This window comes from Columba livia, chromosome 8, assembly GCF_036013475.1.
Source record: "Columba livia isolate bColLiv1 breed racing homer chromosome 8, bColLiv1.pat.W.v2, whole genome shotgun sequence".
NCBI lineage: Eukaryota > Metazoa > Chordata > Aves > Columbiformes > Columbidae > Columba > Columba livia.
The window spans coordinates 3,104,003-3,124,171 of NC_088609.1; the positions used below are offsets into that span (position 1 = coordinate 3,104,003).

The 20,169-nt window shown below is 47.5% G+C and overlaps 1 protein-coding gene across 1 annotated transcript; it reads right to left on the bottom strand.

Annotated features, from left to right (window-relative positions):
• Positions 1-2: 2 nt before the first annotated feature.
• RAD54L (RAD54 like) lies at positions 3-19,556 on the bottom strand. The gene is made up of 18 exons (XM_065071467.1): positions 19,433-19,556; positions 19,267-19,344; positions 18,155-18,274; positions 17,349-17,409; positions 15,501-15,636; positions 14,675-14,744; positions 12,016-12,304; positions 11,426-11,550; positions 9,456-9,606; positions 7,480-7,606; positions 5,320-5,394; positions 4,758-4,888; positions 4,553-4,663; positions 4,295-4,418; positions 3,901-3,979; positions 3,614-3,793; positions 2,036-2,199; positions 3-881 (listed from the first exon to the last, which is right to left on the bottom strand). Exons 1-18 carry the CDS (start codon positions 19,433-19,435, stop codon positions 680-682), a joined length of 2,226 nt encoding a protein of 741 aa, XP_064927539.1. The 5' UTR covers positions 19,436-19,556; the 3' UTR covers positions 3-679.
• Positions 19,557-20,169: the final 613 nt, after the last annotated feature.

The following is a 20,169-nucleotide window of genomic DNA, read 5'->3' on the forward strand; positions in this document are numbered from 1 at the left end:
TGTACCAGTGTGAATTTTATTACTGTCTTGTAATATGATCGAATTAAAACACTCTACTGGACCAGGGGATCCTGCCCATAGCAAAGCGAGTTTAGAAATGGAGCTACCTTAATAGAGCCTGATTTCTTACTGCATGCGTGATTTTTCAAGCCAGATGTTCAAGAAATGCACAAATTCTGTTCCCTTGTACAAATCCTCTTGTTCCTGAGTAATCAGCAAGGTTCACATTTCACAACAGAAATGGATCCTGCAAGTTCCTGCTCAGCAGCTGCAAGCCACAGCTGTCAAGGAAAACAACATGACTATGCACATCAAGGGCTATAAAACCACAGGCTTAACTTAAACCTGAAGACAAAACTTGGCTGAGTAGAAGGCACAGACACCAACAGCACAAGAACCAGTGCTGAATCTGATCAAGTGCACAAGTTCCAGTTATTCTCAGTTGCAAAAAGGCTGCTTTTCAGGCACACAATAAATACAACAGCAGAGAAAAAGCCACAGACTCCTTTCTGTTGCAGCAGACTGAACAGCACCAAGGGCCTTCCAGCCTCTCGAAAACCAGGGGTTCTGCTATTCCACAGCCACACAACCACCCAGCGTGTTGATATCTACCGCCCCTTTCCTTGAAAGGGCTAGAAGTGGATAGATAGTACTTGCCCCCACAGGGGACAGTAACCTGTTAGGGAATCCCTCGCTGCTCCTCGTGGGAGTGATGGTGAAAAGCGAAGGTGACAGCGGCGTCCCAGGCAGCCTTCAGCACCGAGTCCTGCAGCCCCCGCTTGTCAGCACAGTGGTTCCACTGGGAGAGGTCAGAGGTGCAGTCGGAGCCTTCGGGAGGCGGCCGCACCTGGTGGCCGTTCACACAGCGACGACACTTGATCCTGGAACAGAGTCAGCACAAGATGAGTGTGAGGCTCCTCCACTGCTCGAGCATACAGGTGGTTTGAAAGTGCAGACCAGTAATGTGGATTAACTCCACTGCAATGGTGGCAAGTGGACTTTCAGTCAGGATTGATTGCTACCACATTTCATTTAAACACACAACCACCTTCTGGCATGTGCGACAGGTAAGGAACGACTCCCACAAGTTCTGGGAACCCCGGGGCTGTTTCTAATGGCATTGCCCCTCCATGTGCAGCCATGTGGGAATGGTCCAGCAGGACACAGAGGAAGATCAGGACGAGTTTCTCTGACAGGTGAGCAATGTTGCTTCGAGCAGATCTTGAGTGAACACCCCTACCACTAACACATTCTCAGCACTGCATCAGGTTTCCCAAGTTCAAGAGGGCACAGCACGCTCCAAACCGCTCCATCCTGCTCCTACCACAGCAACCAGGTTGTGCTCAGGCTGATTTGGAGATGTCCTCCTGAGCTGCCACACCAGGAGCTTTTTAAAAAGCAGCAGCAGTCTGGCCAGCAAGGCTTATTACCATGCAGACAAGATACCTACACAGAGCTAAGCTTTGAGTCAGCTTAAAACTAATCCTCTTCATTTCTTGCCTGAACTAAGAGTCTTAACTTTCAGTGTGAGGCATTTTCCTGCACTCCCTGCCTTCTTTCTGATGGCTACAATACCACAGGTCTCAGGGCTGGAGGAAAAGGGTAGACAATGGAGAACCAGTTTCTTTTAGTCCCCAGAAGAGCACTTGGGTTGGCCTCATGAATTCTTAGCAGATGGAGTAGCCCTGGCAGTGGAAGCAGCTCAGCATTTGGAGATCAAACCACCAGTGGCAAGGAAGGACCAAGTTGGGCTCCAACAGCCTGAAAGGCTCTGATAATGGATCTCTTCATTTCCAAACACGGGCAGCAACGAGACAGTTTGCTCACTGGTGCAGTGAGTACAGCTTTTCTAAGACAACAGAAAGGGAGGACAACAAGAAGTGCTCATCTCCAGATGATTAACAGCTTCAGAAGAGACAGCTGAGGGCCCTCCTCTCTGAGCCGCCTCCTGCTACCTGAGGAACCCCTGAACCAATAGACCAAACTGCGGAGGGTGTGTTTTTCTTTCCTGATTCCACTCATTGAGTATACTCACTTGTCATGGGTGTCACTGGTGGTGGTCTCATTCAATGTGAAGAGCTCCTTCAGCTCCCCAAGTGAGAAGTGCCTTTCTACATCCTGCTCTTCATCCACCACGCAGCTGCTGAGGGCCTTCTTGTGGGTCTGGCGCTGGAATATCTTCTCCTCTATCGTCCCCGTCTAGAGGAGAGAGAGTCAGAGCTGAAGCACAGCTGGGACATGAGTGTTAAAGGAGCACCGTGTTGGGAAAGTGTCACAGATCAAATGGCAGTAAAATGTCAGGACCGTGCAGCGCCTTGCCAGACCAGTACACACACCAGGCAGGTTTTACTGGGCTCCAACCACGTCCTGTTTGGTTGCTGATCTAACCCAACATTGCTTCTCTTGTCTTTCACTGTGGCTACAGAAGTGGATCCAATGGAGATACGGAGAAGGAGGTGGAGCTGCCACCTGTGGCTGGAGCTCATACACCGCACCAGGTTGGGTTGATGGGAAAGAAGGGGAAAGAGCTGAGCAGCTACAGCCACTCCCCAGCAAAAAACCAAACAAAACCCAACAACGAAACAAAAAAAACCCTCCAAAACCCACATAACACACCAAACAGCAAAAGAACCATCAACAGTATCTGCTGGTTCACCCACACACAGATCAATCACATCCACTGTCTGGAGGGAGATGACTGCTTCTAGAACTAAAGTGCAGAAAGCCCAGTATGCTACGTTTGTAACGCAAAAAAACTGAAGAGCAAAATGTCTGTTTAGTAAACATGTAATAGAAAGGAGGGGGGTGATCAGTCATGGTTTGCAGATCAGTTTTCTAGCTCTAAAAGCAAAAGACCTCCATGCTTCCAGGTGCAGCCAGGTCAGAGAAAAAGTGGAACACCATAAGGAAGAGATGGACAAATAACATCGGCTTTGTCAAAGTAAAATAATAATTGCTCAAGGAAGACAAGCTTACAAAAGAAAAAAAAAAAACCCCACACACTACCAAAAATCAAACCAAAACAAAAAGCCCACAGTCTGAAGTATCGAGAGGTGAAGGTGAACAAGGGCAGAGAGGACACTTCTGAGCAGCAACTGCTGCTGGATAATGTGTTACAGCAGCCTGAAAAGACCAGTCTCCCCTGTGCTTTTCCTTTACAGAGCAGCTACTCCACCTGCTAACTGGTAGCCCTGTTCCAAAAGCTGCTGTAATTCTGGGAATGTACTTGCCGTTTATTAAGTACACGTACACCCAACCAAACCAGACTGCAGCCAGACTGAAAAACAGCAACTTCGGCATCAGACACCCCATGAAATTAAAGAAGTCAGATGCCTAAATGACTTCAAAGCAGCATCTTATCTAGAAAGCTGCAGCTGTTTATTCTCAGAAGCCAGTCACCATTAGAAACCAAGGCCCGCAGTAATGACCCTCCGGCTTGAACCTTCATGGTTTTCTACAGCAACACATCTGAGGGTAGGAAGCAATTAAGTTCCAATCAATTCTGGTCACCAACACAAAAGGGTTCTTCCCCTTCTGGTCCCAGTCACAGCAGCTGCAGCCTCGGCTGGCAGCGAGAACTCTGAGTTGAGGCGGTGAGAGGAGTGACACTCACGGAAAGCAGCCGGTAGATGTAGCACGTCTTCTTCTGGCCATCCCGCCACACGCGAGCCATGGCCTGCTCATCGTTAGCTGGATTCCAGTCTGGGTCGAACATAACCAGCCTGTTAGCCCCGATCAAATTCAAACCACAGCCGCCTGCTTTGCTGCTTAACATGAAGATAAACTCGGGGCTCTGTGGAAAAAGGGAGGTTTGGATTAAAAACACGCAGCAGCCATACTTCTACTCACAACATTCCAAACCAGCAGGAGAGCTGGTTGCATCTGGCAGGTGCTACTTACTGAGGGGCTGTTGAATCGCTCCACAATCTTCGCTCTCTTTTTAATGGACATGGTGCCATCCAGCCGGACATATAAATACCTAGAACATACAGTATTTGCTACAATCAGATTGCTGCGACCTTTAGAACATCCTATTTGAAAGAGAAAAAAAGTCTTTCACAAGTAAGTGAAAGGGTCTGGGCTTTAGGAGCCTTTGCAGAGGACCAGAGCTTTTCTGAGTGACCCCGGAAGCCAAAGCACGAGTCACATTAGTTCCAATTCAGGAACATCTGAAGTAAGAAACAGATCTCACGAGCTCCTGCTGATAGAAACTTTAAAAATAGCCAGTTTCTTTTACAGTGTAGGCCGCAAGTACAGTCTGGAGGGATTAAACAAACTAAGCCCAAAGACTAACCTCCTGTTCCTGCAGAGCTTTTCAAAAAGGTCCAGTGTCTGAGTGTAGTTAGACACTAAAACCACCTTGTCATTACTGGTGCTTTTTGTAACAGCAAGGATGTAGTCCAAAACCAGCATCTTTCCTGGATAGAAAGGAAATAAAGAAGAAAGCTAGAGCAGAAATTCCCAAATTCCAGGGCTCTTGATAAGATGCTAATTACAGTCTCACAGTTGCCTGCGTTAGGCAACATATTTGTACTGTTGAGTTCCACAGCACCTGAAAGCTGGGGCTCCACAGATTTGGTGCTGTAGCCAGCAGGGAACAAGTCCAGGGCTCCCATAAAACCTTCTTCCTCTTCCACACACTTATCATGGATAAGAGCAGGATCTGGAGAACGAAAAGAGCTCAGACACTGCAGAGTGCACAAAGGAGGCCCAAAAACCCCCACCAATGGGGGAACTGCATGAGTGGAACAACTCACGATTGCAAAGCTTCTTCAAGGAAGTGATGGAAGAGAGGGATGACACACTGATTTTGCCCTCCTTGAGCTCCTCCACCGGCTTGGCTTGCTTCAGGAAGTTCTTGTACAGCTCAGCCTGCAGAGGTGTCAGTCTGAAACAGAACAAGAGCTCAGAAGCCTCAGCCTGTCCTCATATCAACCCCAACCTTCCTCCTCCATCTACACAGTGGGTTCCTATTAGCTCAATGTTTTTAGCTCCAGCAGAGACAACCTAGAAATGCCTCCAAGGCTGGTGGTAGAGCAGTGATATCTCAGCCCAGAGCTGGAAGAGAAGCCTGCAGATACCCTGCACAGCCCAGGGCTCAGGTGTACACAGCTGCACAGAGCACACAGCTGGCTGGCAGAACCCCTGGTTGAGGGTTCTTCACCCCTGCTTCAGGGGGAAAAGCAACAAATTACTATTGGCTATAGCCTCATTCCTAGAGGGAAACAGTTGCCACAAGCATTTAAGAGCTTTTTGCAACTTTTTAGCCCTTCCTGCTGTTGCTCCCATTTCCCAGGCAGAGTACAGGCGTTGTGGTACCTGCAGCAGACCACCTGCTCAATCTTCACCGGCAGGTATTTGGACAGGATGTCCGAAGTTCTTCGGATTAAACACCTGCAGAGAGGCAAATGAAGAACAAATGCTAGGATGCCATCAAAACCTTGTTTTATCACTATTATTCCTTGCGAGCTCAACACAAAGCCTTTTTGATAGCTACAAAAGTCTGTGACAGCCCAACACACAAAGGCCAGACACCCACCACCCATGCTAAGTGGCTCCGCCAGCCCATGCTATATAGTCCAGTATAACCCACTGTCTTTGTGAGGCTTCCAAATGTTGTTCATGAGATTGGGAGGAATCGGGCATGATTCCACCTAAGACAGCCCAGTCCCTTACAGGAGAAACTCAGCTCTTCCTCAGCCTGCCAACAGCGTTCTCAGCTTGAGCTACAACACACCAGTGGCACAGACAGCAAACAAGGGTAGGATTTAACCACCACATACTATGGACATAACCCAAAGTACAAGCAGGCTGCTCCCCATGTAATAACTCAGCAGCCATCCTCAGCCAGGATGGGGTTATTGTCTGGCCCAAGATTTCAGCAAAAGACAAAAATCCTTTGGGGCTCTAGAAATGCCCCATGGAGCAGTTCTGTCACACTTTAGGAAAGGTGAGATGGACTAGAAAGAACAGTGAACTGAGTAACCAAAATAAGAAAGAGGTGCAGAAACCCAGTTCTGCCAGGAAACATCGAAAATATGATGTTATGAAACGTACAGAAGAACGACAGCAGAGATATACAACAGCCCTGAAATCTGTCAAAGGAAGGAATAATCTGGTCTCCAAACCCATAAGCAGTAGGATGAAAAGTAACAGGCTTAAACTGCAGGAAGGAAGATTTATGTTACACATTAAGAGCATTTTGTAACTGCAAAGACAGCGATGCCCTGGAAAAGGTGTCCTGGGAATTTGTAAGGTTTTTGATGCTGGGTGGGGGTTAAGTAAGGGATGGTTTAGGTCTAACACCTTCTACCTTGGGACAGCAAGATGGATTAGACACCTTCTCCAGGGTCCTTCCAGCCTTATGCCTATGATTCCACTTATCTTTGCATCGCTCTATCATTTTTAATTCCTACCAAATTCAACTGATTCATCTGATATTACTTATATGCTTCATCTTCCCTATTTTTGTATGGTGACTTGCACGATAAAGGACACAGACCCTGACACAGCCAGGCACAAGCATTCAGAACACACTTTTACACCCCTTTTCCATCAACTATTAAAAGAAATAAATGCACCTCAAGAAGGAATAAGCTCTTCTCCTCCCAACCTTTCCTTTCTCTTAGGCTTCTGCAAGCTGACCTGAGTCAAGGTCAGGGCTGTCTCTATAGAAAGGCTGTGCTTGGTGTAAAATTCAATTTACCACGTCTATAAGCTGCCAGATTGTATTCATGATAGTTGCAAAAGTTCAGATAAAAGAACCGAAGACAGCAGCAACACTGAGAATTCAAAAGAGTGTCTAGAAGGAGTTCTTACAGAGAGACAAGTGGTTGCCAGCAGATGTGGATAAATAGGTTGTATTCAAGAATAGGAACCGGGTTTAAACAAATACCAAAAAAATCAACCGAAGGGAAACAAGATGACATTTTACATCACAGAGGCGCTACTTGGGAGTCAAAAGTCACATCTCTGACACTAGGGGTCTAATCCCATTAGCTCTACAGAGCCAACACAGGTATCAAAGCATGAGCTGGACTCTTGTGACTTGAGCAATCAACAGCACAACTGAGCGATGTTCTGTATGCTCTGTCTGCCCACCACTCAACATCTGGGCTGGATGGATCTCAAGTCGACCCAGTCTATGCTGTAGTCACCTTAACACAAATAAAAGGATGCTGCCTGACTAGTCAGATTCCCGGAGAAAACAAACTTAAGAGTCAAATCATGATCCACAATATCCGAGTGCATTTGCTGGGGGTGACTGCAGATAACTGTGCTGTTTCAATGTGCTAATTTTTCAGTCTAAAGCTGCACGCTACATGGATTTCTTAGGCAATAAATACTTGCACAATCACTTGCTGAATAGATATAGCTGGCAAGAGCACTCATTCCAGCTACAACTGTAATTTGGAAAGATACCAGCGCACACCAAGGGTTTATGCAAAAGCTCTGCAATGAGAAGGGGATGAAGTTCACCTGTTCACAATGCTGATCAGCTCCTTAAGCCTCTCTTCTCCTTTGTGGCGCTCAGCTTCACTTGCATCCGCATCTCTGCCTTTCAAGATGGGAATCTCAAAATGTCTTTTAAATTCCTGTGCAGTCCCTGTACAAAACAGAAGTGAAAAGGTGGCAATTACTACCAAATAAACTTTGATCAGCACCCCACAGCCCCAGTTATCATCCTACAATAATGTGGCCTAGCAGATAAAACAAATTCTCACCCCATCTGTATGATTTGTTTTCCTTTCTAGCCAGGAAAGATACAAACAAGGCAGGCAAATCTGTACAACAGCAAATCATTTTGTACTCTAACAACAATGTACTGCCAAAGGTCATACAATTTTAGTTAAATCTGAGTCCTGTCAGGCATGTACTGGTTTTGCTCACATTCCAGCTACGCTTTTACTCCCAGATTTTGTCCTTGCAAACAACAGCACAGACATTAGGTGTGCCTGTTCCAAAATTACCTGTAATCAGTTGCTTATTACTGGTCACAGGCTGAAAAAGGGCAAAATGATGACAGCAAGCATGCAGCTTTGCTGGCGGTAGTTACAGCATTAACCTCACCTCTGAGAGAACAAACTGCAAGTACAGGGAGTCTGGTCTTGCCTGAAGCACAAATCCAGGGGGGAAAGGGAAATCGCATTAGCTCCCTGTAATAACTATCCAAAATGGAAGCACATGGAAAAAGTAGATGTAGAACATCTACCAGCCCATCCTATCCTTTCCTTTAGAAATTCCGGGAGCAGAACATACAGAAGATACAACCCAAATGCTGTTTGTAAGACTAAGAATCTGATGAATGGTGTTTAACTAGTTGTGCATGCACTAAAATTAATGAGAAGCCTCTTGGACTGGATACCAAGCCATCTGAGACAAACATAGGTGACAAGTTATAGCAACAAGGAAATTATTTACAGATTGGTTTATTTTCATTCCTCGACAGAAAAAAATGACGTCTCTTGACAAAGCCAAGCTGTCTCACCCTGCAACACAGAAGAGCTGCTCCTAACCCAGTGATGCAGCAGAGGATGCAAAGGCTACTTTGCTTTTAAAATGAAAACGGAGCTTGCAGAGCATAGGAGTCAGAGACAGAATAGTTCAGTCTGCCACCAGCAACTGTAGAAGGTGTTTGATTCTGAAGACACACTAATCAGTATCTCTCCTCCAGACTCTTTTCTTTCTATCCCAGATGAAGTTAACTCTGTGTTCACAGGCCTCATTTTCCTTAAAAACAAGAGCAGTCTTAACTCTGTTAGACATCACCCTCGGCTTTCTCTCAGATTATGTGAAAGTGGGAAGGCAGACTGCCAGAAATTCAGGCTTTGTTGCCTGCCTCTGCCACAAGGTCCATCATTCCATCTTGCACCAGTCACCGCAACCTCTGGTTCCAGATGGATACACAAGAGAGAGCAGGGAAAAGCCGACTCTTCTGAGCTCAACGCAGCTTCTGTGCTCAACGCAGAGCATGTCACATCGAACTCTCCTCTCCACGAAGCCTCTCCTACAAGCACATCATTTCTGGCTTAGACTTCTGGATTTTCTATAGCCTGAGAGTGTTGTGGGAAGTACCATTACCTGCTGGCTCTTCCTGCCCAGCAACTCCTGCAGTATCTCCAAGGGCTTATTGCCAGAGGAACTCACAGACCAGCTGGACATTTTGGTTGACCAGCATAGCTACACAACATCAGCCACATAGTAGTCAAGGTCATAGATTCATTTTACCTTGATTAATTCCCCTTTCAGAACACTTGTTACACCGGTGTGCTTTAAATTACAATCTTCTTGAAACAGAGCAGACCCCAATCTAGAATTTCTGGATATGAACTGAAGGAGAATAAGTCTCCAACCTGTACCTGACCTTTCCTCTCACTAATATTGCTGCTGGCAACTGGGGAGGCCTTGCCAGCAACTCCCCCATCCCTCACAACTCTCACACGCTCACGTCTTACCGAGGATGCCTGAATTGACGAAGTGCACCAGGCTGAAATATTCAAGCAGGTCATTCTGAATAGGGGTGCCTGAGATAAGGACTCGTCGAGGTGTATTTAAGCTGTTGAGAGCCTGGTATGTTTGGTTTTCAGAGTTCTTCAGTCTATGGCCCTTTGAAAAAGAAAAAAAGGGGAAAAAAAAAAGGAATGAAGCTGATAAATCCAGTGGCCCTGACAGGAAGCAGCTTGGAGATCCTCATCAACACCGACATGCTGCATCTCCCACAAGGCATCTCACCACTTTTCCCATTTGTGGTAGTGGATTAAATGTGTACGTGTTCAATTGTCGGGACAGACTTCTTACAAAGGCAAGAATTTGGTGGCAAACCCGAAGCTATTATGTGTGGAAACATGTCATTACAAGCATGTCAGACTAGGAACATCTGAGTCACACCCAGGTAAGAGGGCCTACCATGAAAATAACCACCACAAAAATAACAACCACCACATGGTCCAACTATAAGAAGTTTCCTGTTCAAAGACAGGGCTGGTTTTGGTTGCCAACACTGGGCACTGAACTCTGGACACACTGCATCACCCAAGGTCAAGATCACAACCCAGTCAGGCCGCCTACATCCCGGACTGCCAGGCCTTTGCACACTAATAACAAGAGGTTCTGCACCTCTTAGAGGGGTAACCTGAATACAGGCCCTGTTTCCCATGCCTGGGAAAAGCAAATCCATTAGCACCCAAGTGCTATGCTGTAGGATATGATGAGACACTCTTTACAAGTGCCAGACCATTGCAGAGCTGAGTATTTATGGGGAATATATGGAAAACACTGGGGCAAGAACCTGCATTCCCAGTATCCCCAGCTACTGGCCCCATCCCAGGGGCACTGGGAGGTGTGGGAGTTACACTTGTGAGGATGTTCGTTCTTTTTAAGCTTTTCTCAGCACTGTTTGAGCAAACACAAACCCAAACCACTGGATGGCATAGTTATTTAACGAATCTCCTCTAAGTGGCAGCAGAGGACACCCCAACAGTGGCTCAGGCCCCTGTTTTGATGTTTCAAGGAGGCAGAAGGCACTTGTTTTATTTCATCCTTCAGAGCATCTCTGGCTCCCACTAACTACAACCACAAGTAGAGAACAATAAATGAAAAAATAACTTAATTTCAGCCACGTGAAAGCAGAGCTTGACGACACAGGCTTGGCAAAGCTAGATCCAGCCATCAGTGAGCAGAGAATCAAGCCAGGTCTGTCTCTTATTAAACAAGGAATACACGAGGCAACCCCTCAGCCAGCTCTCCTAGGCCTGCCCCAAGCAGGAGGTTACAGAGAAGGGAAGAGGATCCTGCCATGGGAGTGCCCTTCAAACTGTCCCCCAAGCACAGAAAGAGATGGTCAGATCAGGTGGCTGACAGCAGCCCACACAACACACAAGAACACGTCAAACTGCAGAATCACTTAAGTTGGGAGAAGCCTCGGGAATCTCCACTCCCCTTCCTCAGAAGAGAGCCAAGTTAAAAACTCCTGAGCAGAACACGAGGCCAGGCCAAACAGAAAGTACTTCTCACTTTAGCAAAGACAGACACAACCAAATGAGAAACAGATCGGTGAGACAGGGCACTACCATCCCAGAGTAAGGCAGAGACAGGCAATGGACCTTCTTCCCACTACGTATTTCACACTGAGAAGACCCTCATAGGTGCCTCCACCCTGCCAGGGATCTACAAAGTGGCCACAGCTGCCACCACCTGGATTTTCTGCATATCTCAGCTCTGTAAAACACCCTCAGACTCACCCAGGATGGATGAGCAAGTCATCCTGAACCTCTCAAGCACCAGAACTCTCAAGCACAAGAACCGTGCTGTCTACAGCTAAATCTTGTTTCCCCCTGCCCACTCCCTTTTTAAGAAAGCAGAGCCGGTTTTGCCCAGATCTCAAGAAAATATCAGGAACAGATTCTCCTTAAAGGTTCCCCTGTACCTCATCACATATGACAAGCCCAACGCTGCCCTTCTGTAAGGCCTCGGCGTGGAGTCGGAAGGTCTCATAGGAGATGATCAGGATGGGTGAAGGCACTCTCAGGCCACGCTGGTTCATAAAGCCAACTGTGGATGGAACAAGGGAATAGGAAAAACAGGGGGATGAGAAAAACTAATAGAAAAGGGTTCAAACTCTGTAGTCAAAACTTTTGCCTTAAGAATCTAGGAAAACCTGTCAGTTTCAATTATTCTGTAGCATCCCTTCCACCCATGTATACCCGTGTTCCTTTCCTCAAAACTGACCCCATTTCCATCCCGCTCCCATCTCTGCCCACTCCTTTCCTGGATTCTGGCTGGAGCAAAAGAGAGGCAGTGGGACTGCCCTAACTTGAGAACATGACTGGACTTGGATTATTCCAAAAGATCAACTATTACCAAACATGCAAGGGCCTGATCTAAACATCTAAGTGGAGAGACTTTAATCAGTCTCCAGAGCTCTGGTGACAGCTCAGAGATGTTCACATCAGCTGCTGTGGCTTCTTCCAATGCAAGATTTTAACCCAAAGGCACCGTTTGCGAACATTTCCGTACCTAGTTTACGGTCAATCTCTTCTTTGGAGCCTCCATCAATGGCCAGCGGCTGGATCCTCCCCCCCAGCCATTTCTCCACTTCGTTGTACCAGTTTCGCACCAGGCTGGAGGGAGACACCACCATGGCTTTCTCAATTTCGGGCTTGCAGTCTGGACTTTGCCGGAGGAGCGTCCACATGAGCGTGATGCACTGCAGGGTTTTGCCCAGCCCCATTTCGTCCGCCATGATACAGCCATGACTCCCAGGGATCCGCCGGCTTGTCACACAGTCCCAGAGGAACTTCACTCCCTGCCAAAGAGATTGTTCTCTCAGAGCAGGACGGGGACATCAGCAGAATGACAACTTCATTACCACAACGCACACAACCAAGAGCAAATCTGTGTGGCACATCCCTAGGGACATGCAGCGGTCTAATGAGACAGAGGGAAATCACCCGAGACGCAGCTAAAATGCAGCCACATCTGGTTTGGAACAACATCACTGGTGCCAACACATACCTCATAACACGCACAGTATCTTACTACATTTTAACTGTACAATTGCAACCAGCTTCCTGACGTGAATTCCCAGAAGTTTCTACCCTTGGCTGCATTAGGCCATCAGCTAACCTGTGCCAATCACTGCAAACAGGTTAATCATCTTCACACCACCCAGTTAGGTAGTTTGAAAAACACAGAATCACAGAATGAGCAGAATTGCTTCTGCTGCCTGATTAACTGCCAGAATAGCCTCAGCAGCCCCATGGCTTCTGCCTAGAAGCGCAATGACTCACCTGGGGACTCAAAGCTTAAAGCAGATTTAGCTTCAGAGAAGACCCAGGGCTGAGGTTATAACCCACGTCACACCGTGGGAGAAGAGCTCAGCCCTGCATTAGGCTCTGACACATCACCAAGACAGATAAAAGAAGAAAGTTTTAAAAAAAAAAGACTCTGCAAAACGTTCCTCCATCATGTGAGGACAGGGAGTCAGAGAAAACTGGGGCATTGTCCTGGGGATGTACAAGCTCCTTGCATTGTGCCAACAGAGCAGGGAGTGAGGGACACACCTAAACACACCTGGACAGATTCAATCCTCTGTGCTCAGGACTGGAAGATAGAACGCCTTCACTTGCGCTTTCAAGTCCTTTTCTTTCTTTCTTGGGCCTTTAACAACAGGTTAATTAAGCTTATTTAAGCCAGCTGAACAATTATGAAATACATTACTGACTTAAAGAGCGTATTTGGCTGGGGATCCAGTTGAGCGACTTCCCACTAAGTGGGCAAAAGACACAACAAAGACAGAGCGAAGCTGTACAACACTCCGGGAGCATCACCTGAATAAAGCAGCACAGGAATCTTAGCATGCAAAGACTTATTAGTCAGACTAGAACATACAACTGCTTTATCAGAGATATCTAGCTGTCAAAAACCAGACAGCATTACTTGACAAAAGCACCAGCAGGCAGTATCTTACCCAAAACCAGAGTGCCTCTGGCTATGCAGCACTGGGTCAGAGGTTCAGTACCAATTCTGAGATAAAAGTACAAGCTAGGAGCAGCCTGCAGCGCTCTCAGAGCCATCTGAAGATCTCCCATGCAGGGACAGATCCAGCTTGACCTGCTCAGCCTGCAACATCAGCAATCACAGCTTCCATCTGTGCTGCCTCTAGGCTTAACTGATAATATGCCACATCTGCGATGAACTTCAAACTGTCCAGATACCTATGGTAGATATTTGGAGATTAGTACCCACTGCGTTCATATTTTGATGTTGCACATATTTACGACGTAAAGTGTTTTTCAGCACGCTCCACTGGTGAATTCCAAGTCTATGGAGGTCAGACAGCTCACACCTACAAAGGGTAGCTTCCAAAAAAACCACAATGAAGTACAATCTACTCCACACTGTGTTGGGAACCATGGTAGCAGAAAGAAGGGCTCCAGTGTTTCCCAGCTCAGAAACTGCAGGTCAGATTAGTTCTCCTGACCAACAGAACACAGCGGTGGACAGTCTGCCCTGCCCAACTCAAGACTGGACTGCAACATCATTTATTTCAACTATATCTCATCACCTTCCACACTGAGTTCCACTCAGCAGTTACTTCACAATAAGGCTGGACTTTCAGCCCTGACTCTAAGATCGCATCTCCCCACGGAATCTGTGGTTGTTTTCTAAGGTACCACTGGTGACACAGAAGTCAGCCAACGTGCTTTCCTAGACCTGCACAAACAGACACGGTCACAGAAACTCCCCAGTTTCCACCATCAGCTGACCTGACCTACAAAGACGGAACACACCTGAGCATCAGGCAGCACCTGTTTAGGCTGGGAGTGCTCTGACCCTGCTAGATCAGAGGCAAGAGAAGAGAAAGTTCTTATCCACAAGAAAGCAGTAAATTTCCACATTTTTAAGGACAAACAGGACTGTTGTAATACTCCCACCATGTCCTCGTGCTTAACACAGGACAGAGAATATTTGCAGCATCCAGGATTTTAAGAGGATGGTCAAAACAAACATTTCACTTTGCATTTGCACCAGACTAGAGTCTGTCAGCCTGTCCGTCTGTGAGGTCTATGTAGACCTCACAGCTGGTGGGTGACCATTCCAGCAGAGGAACTGGAGCTTTTTGAAACACATCAAGTCCTCCAGCCATACCCTCAGGTCCCAATTGAAAACTTACTTCTCTCTGATGGGGCCGTAAGACACGGCTGAGGACAGGATCCACCACAACATGGACAGGTGCTTTGTCCCTGCAGGAGGCAGCCAAGGAAGAAAACAGTGTGGTTAATGAACTCTGCACAGCATATGTTTAGGTTTTCTTTAAAATCTCACTGAGGACTCCCCAGCGGCATGAGGGAAGCAACTGCCAACAAGGAAGCGAAAAATGGATTAATTCAGTTTTGAGAATGAAGTCACAGGGGCCCGAACTGCAATCTAAAACATCAGTGAAAATGTGTATTTGGGCTGTGGTTCAGAGAGATAGTTAAAAAGTAATTATTGTTTTTCCTGTTTCAATAATAATATTGTAACTGCATTACTGGAGAGAGGAGCCCCTTCCTCTGTCAATGAAGATCCAGCTGACGGTCCTTTTAAGCTATAACAGCACAAAAGGAACTACTTCAGAATAAAAACCATTAGGCAGCCTAACATCTGACTCGCAGTCATCTCCTTTTGCTTGTCCCAGATGCTGATTGTTCCTGACTAACAAATAAGCCATAAGATTTTCTAAGCAGCTTCTAAACATGTGCACCTTCATTCCCTGCTACAGGTTTAAATTTTTGATGAGCAGGAGATGAAACAGCCTGTGGAAGAATGCAAACAATTCAGCATCGGTATATTCCTTCTTTGATTGTTACCATACCCGAATCAATTCAGAGGCAGAATCCTTGGAACCAAACTTCCCTTGATGTTCAGACCCCAGCTCAGACACATTTGGGAAGAAAACACACAAACCTACACGTACAGGGAGGTCAGAGCCGAAGCATTTGCGACGGGTGATGACTCACTTGTCTATTTTCAGCTGGTCATGGGCGCTCAGCAGCGGGGGCTCGTACAGAACCAGAGCTCCTTCTTCAAAAGGGTCATGGAGAGGGCTCCTCAGTCCTGCCCGTTTGATGCCCAGCGCGCGTAAGCCCAGTGGCCCTGAAAGCAAACGAAGGCACAACTCAAAGAGCAACTTCCTCCTGGAAGACAGCAGAGCCTTGCAGAAGAGTCTGATTACATTTAGGAACAATGAATTAATTGGGTGCTGGAGTGGAGGTGCAGACAGCAAACCCACGCAGTGGTTTGGCATCACTCTGCCAGCACACGGCAGGTAGCTCTGCACCAGGAGAATATAGAATGAAGGAGCAGGGGCACAGATGGAGCAATGGCAATGCCCACTGCATTGGCTGCACCAAAACAGGCATGACTGTGCATGGCAGATACCAGAAATGTTGGCACACAACAGTACAATGTGTCTTGCGAGGTAACCGATGGCTTCAGCAGGTATCCAGCCATAAACGGGCACAATGTCTGCCCCAGCCAGCTCTTGGCCATTGGAGCTACTCCCAGCACCCAAAGGTGGCTGTTCTAGCATTTTGAAAGACAAGCAGGATTCTAGAATATATGTCTCAGCAGCTCAATAAATACATTCCCATATACATAGCATATGCTGGGTGAAATTCTCAGTTTGAATCAGCTAACACAGACTTAACCAGAGCTGGATCTTTTATTTAAGGTGGGGAATTGATCTTTAGAAGTTACGAAGTTTTACAGTATCACTGTCAGCACCATATTGCCATTATCTACTCTATTATTTTCTCTCTGCTGAGCAACAGATGTTTGGCCTTGGAGCCATTTTCTGTGAAAGGCAGAAACCAAGGATGAGTTTCTTTTCCCAGTATTATATTTTTGTCACAGTTTTGGAATGGAGATGAACATAAAAAGAACATGCACAGAAATCCTTTTTCCCATCAGCACTCAGGCAACTGTGTTCCCAGGTTTGATTTTGCTTGAGAAACATTCAAGCAAGGTCAGTTTGCCTGCTGCTTGCTAAGGATCCTTGCAAAACAAGAGTGTATCTTAAGCTGAGGCAACAGTGCATGCACACCAAGAAAAGAGCACTTGAAACAGCCTCATCTCCCAATTAAGGGAGGAATATAACAGCCACAAAAAGCAGCTTCCCCATTACAGTTCTGTTTCAGCCTCCTGACAAATCTGCTTTTCCACAAGCTGATTTTGTCAAGCTCTTTTAAGGCCTGACATTTCACAGCCAGTGTCTGCCTACAGACATATTCCTATAACTAAAGTTTGAGTGAAAATGGTTGATCTGCATTTTAATTTTTCAGCTGAAGGGGAAAAAGGGGACAAGCACAAGCATATTTGGTTTGGAGATCTTGTGTTTCAGTGATTCAAACCAGCTGAGGCTTTGAACTTCAAAACTGTCTTGCTTTGAAGATCACCTTGAGACTCAACACACCAAACCAAGTAGAAAGAAAACTGGCACATACTGTCTGTTTCACCTACAGCCTTCTGCTTGTTAGTATCACGGGTATTATTTAGATGGTAAACCTTCATCACGTGTATTTGCGACACGGTGTACAATCTCCTGGCACTACATCAAATACATAGCAGTAAGAATACAAAATCCAATTCTGAAGTGTAGGATTATCCAAACTAAACACTAGAAAGAAATATGAAGGCTTCGCTAATGTGCCAGTATTTTTCTTTGGGAATTAAGTCAGGATTTACAGAACACATGCATCAGTGCAAAAAATAACAATAATCCTCACAGATATATTTGACAGGCCTGAGCATCATCTGTTTTACTTGAGTCACTCAACACAGACAATCCTTAAACCTCCTCATCTTACCTTTATAATTTGGAATGGGGACTTTGAAGGGTTTGGACAAAATGCTGCGGATAAAAGCCTCCTAGGAATTCAGAGAGAAAACACACTTAAGAAGACTGAGATCAGAGACTCCTCAAGAAGGCAAGTCCAGGACATATTTTGATAATTCAATTGTGTCAAACACTCAGAGTCCCTCTATTCAATCTACTTAAGCTTCAACCCCAACTATTTTCAAAAATAGCCAAAGGGAAGAAAGTAACAAACCACCACAATTCCCCCCACCAACTCTGCTTTTCAAAACTATTTTCCTTTGTGCTTTCTAATGTGTGAAATTGATATTTCATAACTCCCGTCTTCTTAAGTCCACGGGCATTATTCACTTTTTTAAATGCTATTGCTTCCCCCGCCTTGGTAATAGTCGGGCAATCAGTTCCCTGTAAATGAGCTGGGTTATCAGCACCCAGGCGGGACCAGCCAGTCCAGCGCCTGGTCTCCTGCAGTGGAAGCCCAGAGAGAAACAGGCAGACAACACTTGATCCATCTGTGTGAAAAGCTTCCCATGTCCCTTGGCACTGTCCTTCATGAAGAACAGAGCTCTCTTACTCAGGATTTCCACTATAGAAAGCACCCCAACCACCTGTGCAACATTAAATGGTTGGAGCTAGCAAAAGACCTCTCCTAAAGACTGTGTGTGTGGCACTTTCACACCTCTGGCTAAACAGGTCCATGGAAATTTAGGGACATTTTGCCCTGCTGGGACTCCCTTGATGAATGAGCTCCACATACAACCCACCTGCTCTGGTGCGCTAGTGGAAACACCCACTTACATGCTGACTGCTATCCAGGCAGTGAGGCCTGTTGGTCAACTGAGCCAAGGGTTTCCGGAAAGGAGACCTGTAGCATTCTCCGCTCTCTGTCTCGCTGACGGGCTTCTGCCTCTTCCGAGTCTGAAAAACACAATCCGGGCAAAACAGCTCAGGGGCACCTGGTGAGCCCAGAGGGCAGCTGCATCGCTGTCACACTCGGTGAGCACCAAACCACGCAGACAACCCACCCGGCCAGCTGAGCATCTCTGAACACACACAACCATCACTCACCGCCACTGCCAAAGGGCAGAGCCAGCAACAACACCGAGGTCCCCAGGCCCTAATGTTTAATCTGCATGAGGGCTAATAATAATACTCTCCTAATTAAAAAAACAGCTACCACCTTCCAACCTGCAATGAAGCAGGCTAGTCTGCTTGTGGCTGCCTCCCCACCCCAAAAAAAGCAGAAGGGGAAAAAAAAAGGAAGGATCAGTAGCATGGAACAAACTACATCAAAGTCCCCAGAGGCTCCTACAGCATCTGCTGTTAAGCAGGTGAAATGCCTGACACTGAAAACTACATTTCAGGTACTTAGGAAGGCATGAAGATAAATAAGTCATTGATCTGTTTCCTGATTTAACTCCTCCCTCTTCAGGCTGTAACCACCTGCTGGCTCAGAAAAAGGAATTTGACAGGTAAAGCACTAGGTGAGACTCTTTGACCTGTAGGACAGAGCCTAAGATCATATCATTCTGTTTTGTTTTAAACCCCTACCTAGTCCTGGTTACCAGCCCCCCACAAGCTCTCCAACGGACAGTTTTCTCCATAACCACGAAGCATCATCTACACACAACCATGTTGTTTTACCAACTACGTGTCCAGACACAAATTTCCCCTCCAAAAATGATGAAAACAGTGTAAATCTAGGCCCTGATCCCCGATCCCCGGAAGGCGGCGGCGGTAACACCCTCCGACCGGGCGCTGGCCGGGGCCGCGGCAGCTCCGCGCCCCCCGCCCCACGGCTGCGGAGGCAACGGGTGTCCCCCCAGGCCCAGCCCGCCCCAGCCCTCGGCGCCGAGGGGCACACGGGCGATCCCCACCCGGCCCACCACGTCCCGGGACCCCTCGCTCACCGTCGGGGGATGCCGCTCCTCCTCCTCCTCATCGCCCGCCTTCCTTTTGGCCAGCTGGCTGGGGGCCAGGCTCCTCCTCTGGAAGAAGGCACAGCACACGCACGCTGAGGGGGCGGCAGGGCCGGTGATGCCCACAGCCCCACAGTCCCCACAGCCCCGTACCCACCATCGCCACCCGGGGAAGAGCGGGAGCGGTTAACGGCCCGCGCGCGCCGCGCCGGTGGCGGGAAAGGCGTGGGGTAGGCTCCGCCCCTCACCCTCGCTGCCCCGCCCCTTCTCCAAGGCAACAGGCGCGGCCAAGCGAGCGCCGAGCCGTATCGACCCGCTCGGGGCGCGGCTGGCGGGGGGGCGGTGGCACGGCAGACGGACTAACTGATGGACAGAGGACAGGCTGGATCGATGGGCTGAGGCCAATTGTATGAGGTTTAACAAGGCGAAGTGCTGGGTGCTGCACTTGGATGACAACAACCCCAGGCAGCGCTACAGGCTGGGGGAGAGTATCTGGAAAGTGCCTGGGGGAAAAGGATCTGGGGGTGTTGGTGACAGTGGCTGAACATGAGCCAGCGTGTGCCCAGGTGGTCGAAAAGACCACCAGCATCCTGGCTTGTATCAGGAACAGTGTGGCCAGCAGGACCAGGGCGGTGATTGTTCCCCTGTACTGGGCACTGGTGAGGCTGCACCTCGAATCCCATGTTCAGTTTTGGGTCCCTCACCACAGGAAAGACCTTGAGGTGCTGGAGAGAGTTCAGAGAAGGACAATGAAGCTGGTGAGGGATCTGGAGCACAAGTCTGATGAGGAGCAGCTGAGAGAACTGAGGCTGTTTATCCTGGAGAAAAGGAGCCTGAGGGGAGACCTTATCACTGTCTGCAACTGCCTGAAAGGAGGTTGGAGCATGGAGGGGG

Excerpts from the sequence above, each read along its gene's own strand:
- RAD54L (XM_065071467.1), bottom strand. Across the intron at positions 14,745-15,500 it reads GACCAGCTGAAAATAGACAA|GGACAAAGCACCTGTCCATG; the intron begins GTGAGTCATCAC and ends TGCCTCCTGCAG. Across the intron at positions 2,200-3,613 it reads ACATCTACCGGCTGCTTTCC|ACGGGGACGATAGAGGAGAA; the intron begins GTGAGTGTCACT and ends TCTCTCCTCTAG.